At 40.7% G+C, this 11159-nt stretch overlaps 1 protein-coding gene across 1 annotated transcript in view; it reads right to left on the bottom strand.

The window, feature by feature from the left end:
• The window catches only part of LOC103802041 (GPI ethanolamine phosphate transferase 2-like), a gene marked incomplete at its 5' end in the record, with an annotated part of 15024 nt that overhangs the window by 2323 nt on the left and 1542 nt on the right, over nucleotides 1–11159 (bottom strand). Inside the window, one exon of the mRNA XM_009074481.1 lies at nucleotides 3385–3576. Within this exon, the coding sequence (XP_009072729.1) occupies nucleotides 3385–3576 (192 nt within the window). The remainder of the gene's footprint in view (nucleotides 1–3384; nucleotides 3577–11159) is intronic.

The following is an 11159-nucleotide window of genomic DNA, read 5'->3' as shown; positions in this document are numbered from 1 at the left end:
TTTCAGTCTTGAGAGGGTCACCTTCCTTCTCAACCAATTAATAACAAATAAGCTCGAATTAAATCTTTCTTTTCACATGCAGGAAAGAAAAAGCAAGAGGAGAAATAATAAACACGAACATTTACGTGTTCAATTTTCTTTTCATACCCACAGAACTAAGAAAAACGGCAAACCCACCAAATGACAGCAATGTGGCCTTCCTAAATCTGAATGCAGTGCACTGTTCTGGGGTTTAGCTCTCAAAGAGCCAAACTTATACCTAATGGCCTACGTAAAGGGGCTTTACTCTTTCCTTCCCTTAAATAGCAAGCCTTTGTAAAACCCCTGTAAGGCTCATTGGCTTTTTCCTTAGGGGGAAAAAAGTAAAAACCAGCAAGACTTAGCGAGTTCCTGTGTTTCTGGCTAATGCAGAAATGTGGTGCCCTTTTTCAGTATCTCTGGAAATACTGATGTAATTATTACCACAAAATATTCAAATATATTCATATGACTTAGAAGTAAAACTTTAGGAATAGTTTCGGGTATCTGTCATTATTCAATGAACTAAGTAAAAACTAAAATTAACCAGCTGATGCACTGGTTTCACACTGAAAAAACTCTCAGCAAATTCACTACTATCATTTTGTTTGCGCTAATACAGTACATACTCATCTTCTTCATTGCACAAACTATCATTTAAAAAAATAAGCCTGAGGAAAACAGAAGGCCAAATCACTTCCTTGCATGTTTTAATTTAGATGTTATCTTAGTGCAAGCCACAGAAAATATGGAGCTCACAAACTGCCTCTTCCTCCTCATTCACCTCCATGCAGACGTCACATTCGGAGAAAATCTTCAAGAAAGGGTACAGACAGGGAGCATTTGAGAGCAAAGATTCTCCATATTACAAAGAATGCATCACTCATGAAAAATGCAGTGACTACCTACAGCTTTTTCTCACAAAACTACCTCTATCTTGCACCTGGACCTATACCAGATCATGAATATACTGAAGATAACTCTAGACACATTTAAAAGAAAGTCCTGGTTTTGCTCCTGGTGGCATTTTAAATAGGCTTTTACCAACTATATCATATTTGCCATCTAATAAAGATGAGCTAGCATCACTTGGTCAACACATCATCTATCATCTGAAATCCACTGAGATGTGTCTGCCATTCTTTTTGACAGGCTGCATTGGGAGTCTTGCTTAAGATAATGTTTGATGAGTTAGTGATCTTGTGCAAACCATGACTGCTCTGTTAGGCCTTGTATTTTACACCTGAGAAGGCCACACATTAGCATGACTAGCTGCTGCAAAGGGACATGCTGGAATCCCTATGCTAGCCTGTGTTGTACACTGGTAGGTATTATGACAGAGAGAATGTTCTCACCTGGCAGGATGAGACACATGGGTTTGTTTTGGTTTGTTTGGTGGTTTGCTGTGGGTTTTTTTGCCCAAAAACTTTACAAAATGAAAGGCAGCATGGTATTGGAGGGAGACAGAACCTCTCCACAGATGGGACCCATATGCCACAGTGTGCCATGGGAAGATTCATCTGGGGTTTGTCTGATGCTGCATGTAAGAAGGGTTCCCAGCACCCGAAGGCACTCTCTATATTTCTTTTCTACTCTATCTTACTAAAACAACTATCTCGTTACACATTTGCTGTTGATCCTTTCTTACTGAGATACTAAAAGACCACTATATTACACTGCCTGCCCCAGGTGCAGAACACAAAGGTCAGAACCTGCATTTACTAACTCTACCAGCTTTCACAAAATAGCTTACACAGAGGATGTAAAGGGTACAAAATTTTGAAACTTTACAATAATTTTTAAACCAGACTATAATCAGAGACATATAAAGCTCTGACATAATTTAACCAAATAACCATGTTCACGGTTTACTTAAGGTGAAATAATACAAAAAGCCTGTCTCTTGCAATAATTGAGCTCAATATGCTGACTACAAAATGGACAAGTTTCAAGTAAATGCTTTGACTTTGGTATGTGTACTCCACTCACTTCTCTAATCACATTTTATTTGTGGCTCAATTGCTGCATTTGATGTTGTATCCTACATTGCAGTATTTTAATTCTTATTGCAAGGACACCATTATTGTCCAGGGATTTTGCTCAAACACGAAGCAAAACTAGAGATCACACTCAAAAAGTCAGGCCTGTTTCAAACAGAGCCAAATCCTGCAGACTAAATAAAGATTACCATTACTTTCCCAAGTAGCAGAATCAACACAGTGTTAACTTAACACTAGTATACAACTAGAATTATCTTCAATATTTTGAGAGATGGAATGCAAGTAAATACATCTAGATATACATACATACAAGTATTTGCTATAAAACATACCACATTAACAAACCTGATCTTTAGTATGTCCTAAGATCTTACCCTGCAGGGCTTTTTCCATCTTTGCACATCTTGTCAATCTCTGGCCCCTGACTAAGAACCTCCAACATAAACCACTTGTGCCCATATAAAACTCAAAATGAGTGCAAGAGAAAGTTTATTACACCCAGAAGACAATTGTTTCAACAGCTTCTCTTACACAGTATCTTCCTCCTCATCAAATGTTCTGAATGACTGTCGAAGTTTTCCACAGTTGTTTGATATTTAGCAAAACTTGAGGCTGCAAAGCCAGGTACAATCCAACAGTAAAAGGTATCACAAGATAACTAAAGCCACTTAGCTACAGTCCAAAAGTAGTCATTGGTGAAAGAGCTAACAGTTTCCTTACAGTTACAGACTAGTTCTATAAGAAACTTAGTATCAGCCTAAAAATTCTTAAAATGCATTATGCTGCACAGATGAGATTTCAAGAATCATCATAGAATTTTAGGGATTGGGAAGGACCTTATAGACCATCTAGTCCCAACACACTCTGCCATGGGAAGGGACACCTCCCCACTACACCAGGTTGCTCGAGGCCTCATCCAACCTGGATTTGAACACATGGTTACTTGCTAAAAGTCTGCAACCTCTCAGAACACTCAACTGCAAAAGCAAGGTCTCTGCAAAAGCAGCTCTCTGAACTACTGCCTAAGCATTTTTCGGACCAAGTAGCTACATGAGCTTGGCACGTACTCTGCTACATGTGGCAAGTCTATCCAAAACAAGAGGAAACGATGCATTTGGAGATCATCTGTAGCAAAAATATACTGTATAATTACTAGATTTTCCTCTTACTAATTATTATCTGACTGGCTTCTGATCTGTCACAGTCAAAAGACACTTCTTGGGGCTCCAAATTAAGCACATGCCACAAAAACTGAACGCTGGTCATCTACAACCTAGACATAATGTCCCCTCCCACCTCATCCCCTGATACCCAAAGTGTTAACACCTCTCTAGAAAGAGAGTTACATATCTGTAGATTAACTTACTTTGAAATATCTTTGCCACCATGTTGCCATGGAAATATGACGTTTCCAATAGCTGCCCGGTAACTGTAGACTCCCAGGAGTCCAAGTGCCATAGCAATTTTTGAAACCAGGGAGCATCTTCTTTGAACCAGAAAGAAGATCATAAGTAGGGAGAGTGCAGCCAAGAAGGAGAGTTCAGATTTATGTTCAGAGCTGGGAAAACAAACAAACAAACAAAACATTTTAGAACAGTAATTTGTGCTAAACATATTTGAGAGAGCCTTAGCTACTGAATTAATCAATTAATAAATTGTATTAATTAATGTAGCACCTAATTAATCACTGTGCTGATATCTGTTATGAACTTTCCAAGAGGTATGGTAAAATATTTTAGTATTTTTAGAAAAGCAGTTTTATTAATGAGGTTTTCTATTCAAGCATGCATATTTAAAAGTGTAATTATTGTGTTCCACCATATGCGAGTTATGCTGTTAATTATATAAAAACTGCACTGCACATTGCATAATGGAAAAGGGTATAAGGCTTTTAAACTATGGTTTTATTATTTATACATTTTAAAACAGCACATTTTGCTTATACTACAGTATTTCATTTTCTAGCACAACAGAAAAGATTTTTGCACTACAGAATTAGTACTATTCTGTCCTTTGAAATAACTGTATATGAATTTCATTTGTTTTAGACACAGAACACATTACCTCTCCAAAATGACTGGAAATATACTTAAGTAGTTTAAAACACAAACTCAGTAGCACAATATGATTCCCTTATTCAACTGCAGCACCATGTATCAACACATACACGAGATACAAGACAAAATCTGCATCATGGCCGAGAAGATTACAGATAGTTTGTTTCTTCCCTTGCATCTTAAATAGGTAACACTGATTCCAGAATCAAGGGCATTTCACTGAGCGTGCTGCCAATGTTATGTGTTTAAAGCTTCAGTAGTATGAATTAGCACTGTAAAGTGTAATGGGGTAAAGCACACAACCCCTACCACAGCTAGCTATGCAGATTCAGAAAGCCAACTGTAGTCCAAGAATTGCCAACCCTTGCCTACTGCAAGTATTCCCAGTATCACAAATGATATAGAACCACTGACTTTGTTAAATTTACCTCCTATTAAGAACATCATGTAGAGCATAAGCCAAGGGCTCCATCCTCTGTCTTCCACAACTCAAAATGTCATGACAGAAGATCACAAACTTCAGAAAACTAACAGTGAACCTGGCCTGTTGTATGCATTAAATCCAATCGCAGTTATGAAACTCCAGTTTTACCTCTGATTTAATAAAAACTATAGTACGTCAAATAGGTTTACTTTCTTATTCTCTGGTTTATGCTTTATCAGGGGTTTGACCAACAGCTCTTTCAGCTGTTGTGCTTGGAAAGTCACAGAGGCAAATTCATGGGGCAGAAAAATTGTCCCACTGGTCCTCCATGCAGGAGCATGTCACGTACTTCATATAACTTAAGACTCCCAAGAGATGCACTGCTCTCTGCAAGCCAGTAGAGGAAAGTGAGAGGAATAAGATCTAGAATACTATGGGAGCGAAAATGTATACTTGATATTTCTCCTCACTATTGTTCTTACTCTACATAAGGAGACAGCAGAAGCAGTGAATAGAACCTTGCAGCAATCTGTGAAGATGATGCAAGCGTCATCTTTTATGATCAACACACACTGAACTAATTTATATGTATACATGGGTTTACGTATAACTTGTGCACAGGTTTTCTGGCAAGAGTCCTCTGTGATTTCTGTTTGGACATCTTTTGAACCATCTAAGTTTGCTGCAAAAAACCCTACTCCAACGTTTCATAGCATTTGCTGAAGAAACAAGAAAAGGATTCATAGCAAGTAAAGCCAGGTCAACATAAATCATCTAGTTTCAAGATTTTTCAGGAAAGGTTCCTACAGTTAGACCGCTAAAAGCATACGTAATTAGCATATATTGTGAAAGGGGATGGTAGTTGCTCAACAGAGTCCAGTCATTTACCAAAGTTCTAAATGATTTTGATATTATACTCAGAAACACAAGCCAAACATGCTATTGTTATCGCAGCTGCAATGAATGGGTTTTGCCCAAATCACAAAATTGAAAGTGAAGAACCAATAACTTCCTGAGAGAAAACCTGGTGAGAGGGGAAGTAAAAGCTGAGCACTTCGGCTGTATCTTCTTTCAGTAACAGCTTGTGGTCTACACTCACACGTCTGGTAACAGAATGAAGGTTGAAGATATTTCCTTCCACTGCTTTGACCTTACCTCACTATGGCAAATACAAGTAGAGTAAAAGGAATTATAAACGTGCATGATAAATATTTTAAGTGGATAAAGGTTTTTTTAATTGTTGACTTTCACTTCACTATGTGCAACTGAATACACAGAAGTCACAAGGTATGCTAGCTTTGGCGGGAAGCGCATCTGGGGATGGTTAGGTACATTTCTGAAAGAAAATATTATCATCTTCGCATGCGGATGCTTACTGTCACATCTCTTCAAACTGACACTGCCATGTAGCAGCTCTGACACCTTTCAGGTATCAGCTCTGACCAACATTAACAGCCCAATAAAGCTAACTGAATACCAAGTAATTAAAAAGAAAATCTGACTTTCAGTCAGATTTAGATTGCATGTTCTTTTCCACTTCATCAACTCTGATTTTATTTTGCTCTTTTTTCCATCAAAGTATTTTTTCCTCTTTGCAGCAGGTTTCACAGAGTCTGTCTGAAAATAACAAGGAATATTTTCCTTATTTCAGCACTGCTGAATGCTTCCTTAGTAGCCAAATTCAACACACTATAGGTAGATTGATTTTCTATGCTTACATTTTCCTATGGAGAAACCTGCCAAAGGTCAGTACAGGGGAATAAAAGAGAGGGCAGCTTGTTCACTAGTTTATCTTAAGAGACAAAATAGAAGGCTGACTAGAAAAAGCCTGAGTAGCTTTAACTCAAACTAACAAGGGTACACATGATGAAAGTAAGGTTCTAATTTCTTATTAGTAAAAAACATGCTATTAAGACATAAATATGCAAATTAAACTCATACTAAAAATAGAATAACAATCAACCTTGCAGACAAGCAATGCATTTTGGGAAGAGGAATAAGCACTTTATGCAACTCAGCTTATCAGCAACTTCTAATTCATGCTATAAGGAAAACACATTATCTCAATCCTGATCAAAACACTAGGGAAATAGACATCTCTACCACCCTGTTCTCTTGTGAAGGAGAAGCAACAAAGATGATAAAACCTTCAGACAAATAAAATGCAAGCGTGCTTGCCAAATAGGAAGTCATAGACATGTTACAAACCACAGGATATATAAAGATTTAGTTGCATCATTCACTGATCTTTCTGACTTGAACCATGAGACTCAAGAACTCAACTACATCCTATCACTCAAGTCCAAAAACTGTACATTTCAAATGCTGCTAACCTTTAAACCCTATAAAGCAAATGAAATATATGTCATCATGGTGACATATATCATATTCTCCTGTTAGACTAAAAACTGGTCAACTGTTCAAGTCAGGATATAGCTCCACAGCAGCACAAGCCAACTTGTGCCAGGGCTGCCAGGGTTCTGTTCTTTCACCTCCTCCCTAAACACAGCAGTAGTAGCTACACCAATGAAAGGGAGAAGGCAGAACTGTGACTACCTCAACCACACATCCTCCTAGCCTGCTATGGCATGGCACTCTGGACTGTTGCACAGGCTTTTTAATGACCCTCAAAGTACAAGTTTGTGAATCACTGCTTCTTTCTCAATCAGATTCAAAAGGCAAGTAGAATGCTTGACAATGGCAGAAAGAAAAAAACTGTTTATGTCTGCAGCACTTCAAAAAATGCAGATAATTCCACATTCTGTGTCTACAATAATTTCAACAACAGCAGTGCTGACTTGTACACTCTTCCCTTCCTGAATTCCTGTTACTAAATCAGCCCATTTGCCTATGAATCTTTACATTGAATAAGAGTGGGAAGTGACCCAACTGAAAGCCAAGAGTTTTCCAGGCCACCTGGGGTTATTTTTCCAGCCACATCTATTCAACGATTTAGTTCACACTATTCACCATAGGTAGTTGAGGCGCTCTACAAGCAGCTGCCAGATGTCTCACGGTTGCTGGCCCTTCTGTTCATGGGCAACTTCAGCTTTCCAGATGTCTGCTGGAAACACAACACAGCAGAGAAGAATCACTCTAGGAGGTTCCTGGAGTGTGCGGAAGACAACTGCCTTACACAACAGGCCCTGATGGGGTCCCTCCCAAGGTAATGAGGGAACTGGCAAAAGAACTTACAAAACCACTCTCAATCATCTACCAGCAGTCCTGGTTGACTGGAGAAGTTCCAGCTGACTGGGAATTAGCAAACATAATGCCTATCTACAAGAAGAGTTGGAAGGATGATCTGGAGAACTACAGACCTGTTAGCCTAACCTCGGCTCCAGGCAAGATTATGGAAGAGATCATCCTGAGTGCCATTATAGAGCACATGCAGGACAACCAGAAGATCAAGTTCAGTCAACATGGATTTACAAAAGGAAGGTCCTGCTTGACCAACCTGTTCCCCTTCTATGACAAAGTGACCCACTTAGTAGATGAGGGAAAGGCTGTAGATGCCAGCTATCTAGGCTTTAGTAACATGTTTGACACAGTCTCCCACACCATCCTCCTAGAAAAACTGATTGCTCATGACTTGATGGGTGGACTCTTTGATGTCTGTCTGGAAACAGACAGACATCCTGAAAACTGTCTGGATGGCCAGGCCCAGAGAGTTGTGGTGAATGGAGCTAAATCCAGTTGGTGGCCAGACACTAATGGTGTTCCCCAGTGCTCTGTACTGGGGCCAGTCCTGTTTAACATCTTTATTGATGATCTGGACGTGAAGATTGAGTGTACCTTCAGTAAATTTGCAGGCAAAACTATGCTGGGTGGAAGCGTTGATCTGCCTGAGGGTAGGAGAGCTATACAGAGAGACCTGGATAGACTCAATCGATGGGCTAAGGACAACTGCATGAGGTTCAATACGGTGAAGTGATGGGTCCTGCGCTTGGGACACAAACCCATGGAGTATTACAGGCTGGGAGAGACTTTGCTCAAGAGTTGTTCAGCAGACAGTGACTTCGGGATGCTGATGACAGTGGCTCAATATGAACAAACAGTGTGCCCAGGTGGGCAAGAAGGCCAATGGAATCTCGGCCTTTATCAAGAATAGTGTGGCCAGCAGAACTAGGGATGCGATCATCCCCCTGTACTCAGCACTGGTGAGGCCACACTTTGAGTACTGTGTTCAGTTTTGGGCCCCTAAATTTAAAAAGGACATTGAGGAGATGGAGCAAGTCCAGCGAAGGGCAACAAGGCCTGTGAAGTGTCTAGAAAACACGCCTTATGAGGAATAGCTGAGGGAGTTGAATTTGTTCAGTCTTGAGAAGGGGTACCTTAGGTGTGACCTCACTGCTCTCTATAACTACCTGCAAGTGGGTTGTAGAGCAGTGGGTGATGGTCCCTTCTGCCATGCCTGCAGTAAGAGGCCTTAAGATGAGACAGGGGAGATTCAGATTAGAAATTAGAAAAAAAATTTCACTGTTAGAGTGGTCAGGCATAGGAATAGATTGCCCAGGGAGGTGGTGGAGTCACCATCCCTGAAGGTGTTTAAGAAGTGTCTAGATCTGGTGCTGGATGATGTGGTTTAGGGGTTACAGTGGGAATACTAAATTGATGGCTTAACTGGATGATCTTGCATGTCTCCTTCAACCTTGATGATTCTATACTGACACAGGAACAGGTGTGCACAGGCCCAGTGAAGGGAGGAGCAAGAGAGCACGTACTTTGCCTTGTATGTTAGGAGCTCCTAAAATAAATTACTATAGCCAAACAATCAGTCATAGCCTAAGAGTACAGCTATAGAACCTTGTCTCTTCTACTTGCTTCAAGAATCAACCAAATATAACCAATGCGAGGCCATTATTTGGTAGGGAAACCAGGAAGCAATTCATCTGTTAAATTCTCAAGTTTTGGCTTTGATATCGAGCTGCTGTACTTCAGCCTTACTGAAGGGGGAGGCAGGCAGCTTTAACAATATGGTTCTGATGGCTTTATAAAGGAGAACACTTAATTAACCTGACAGACTTTCCTGATGAGATGACTAGCTCAGTGAAAGCATATATGCAGGCATTCATTGTTAATCTCTGTTTTAACAAGGCTTTTAACACCACCTCCCATAACATCCCTGTAGGCAACCTGATGCAGTCCAGGCTGGAAGAGTGGACAGTCAGGTGGACTGAAAACTACTTAAATGATGGACTCAGAGGGTTGCCATCAGCATCATGAAGTCTGCCTGGAGGCCAATCACTAGCTGTCAACCCCAGAACTTCACACTGGGGACAATATTGTTTAACGTCTTCATTAATGACCTCAGCAATGGGCCAGACGTCCCCTCAGCAGGTCTGCATACAATACAGTACTGGGAGGAGGGGCTGATATTGTAGGTAGGTCTGCTGACACTCAAAGGCATCCTGACAGACTGGAGAAATGCCCCACCAGCGAACCTACAGAGTTAACCAAGGGCAAGAGGCAAGTCCTGCACCTTGGAACAAATAGCTACACATGTCGGGGGCTGACCATCTTTTCTGAGATGGCTCTGAGCACCCTGGTGGAACCTGACTTGATAATCCACAAACAATGTGCCCTTGCCACAAAGACAACCAACAGCATTTGGAGCTGCATTATGAAAAACATTACCAGAAGACTTTGCAAGGTTGTTTCTTTGCCTTTGTTCAATCCTGGGTCCAGTTATGGGTTGCCCAGTGCAGAGAAAGATATGGACATATTCCAACTCACACCAATTCCAACTCAAAAATGAAATACAAACATAGCCTACTCCCTCCCTTCTCCCCTCTCCTTCCTCAAAACTGAAAAAAAAACCCAGAGTAAGCCAGAAGAGGTGTGAAACATCTTGGTTTACCTGAGGGTGTTGCTTGGAAGCTCCTGAAAGGCAACAGCGTTAGAGCTGGGCATACAGGATTTCCCAGCTTTTGTTATAAATAAGGAGGCCCTAGAAGCACCTGCTCTATCTGTAGACTACACTCTACCTGTGCTGTCTCCCAGAGAACCCACAGCCCAAAGCTATAATAGGTTTTGCTGCTCTATAGCACCATGAAAGCAGAGGTGGGAGCACATTAAACTGAGACAGGATCTCTGGAAGTTAAGTCCCAACACGCACACACAATTTTTAGAAGGCTGCGAACATTTCCAGAGTCAGTAAACATTGCTGAGGGACCACATCAGTAATAGCATATAACTGAAGCAAGCACAGTTTTTCATCTGCAAGAGTATCAAGTTCTGGGTCTGTGGCCTTGTGGCACCAGCACACTCCAAAGAAAAGGGCGGACAGTCTGAAGAAGACATCTGGCCAAGGGTATTATTGCGCAAATAAGTCTTTGGCAGATACTCAGGATTAATTGTAAAAATTCTCAAATCACACCTCATACTGCTCACACACCGGCTTAGCTCATAATGAAGGAGTTAACTATTATGTGGACTTGATGTCAGAACCTTGTGGCACCAGCACACTCCAAAGAAAAGGGCGGACAGTCTGAAGAAGACATCTGGCCAAGGGTATTATTGCGCAAATAAGTCTTTGGCAGATACTCAGGATTAATTGTAAAAATTCTCAAATCACACCTCATACTGCTCACACACCGGCTTAGCTCATAATGAAGGAGTTAACTATTATGTGGACTTGATGTCAGAAACATTCTTTCC

The sequence above is a fragment of the Acanthisitta chloris genome, unplaced genomic scaffold (genome assembly GCF_000695815.1).
Source record: "Acanthisitta chloris isolate BGI_N310 unplaced genomic scaffold, ASM69581v1 scaffold18935, whole genome shotgun sequence".
NCBI lineage: Eukaryota > Metazoa > Chordata > Aves > Passeriformes > Acanthisittidae > Acanthisitta > Acanthisitta chloris.
Note: the sequence above shows the minus strand (reverse complement) of the source record. Positions and strands in the feature narration are given on the sequence as shown.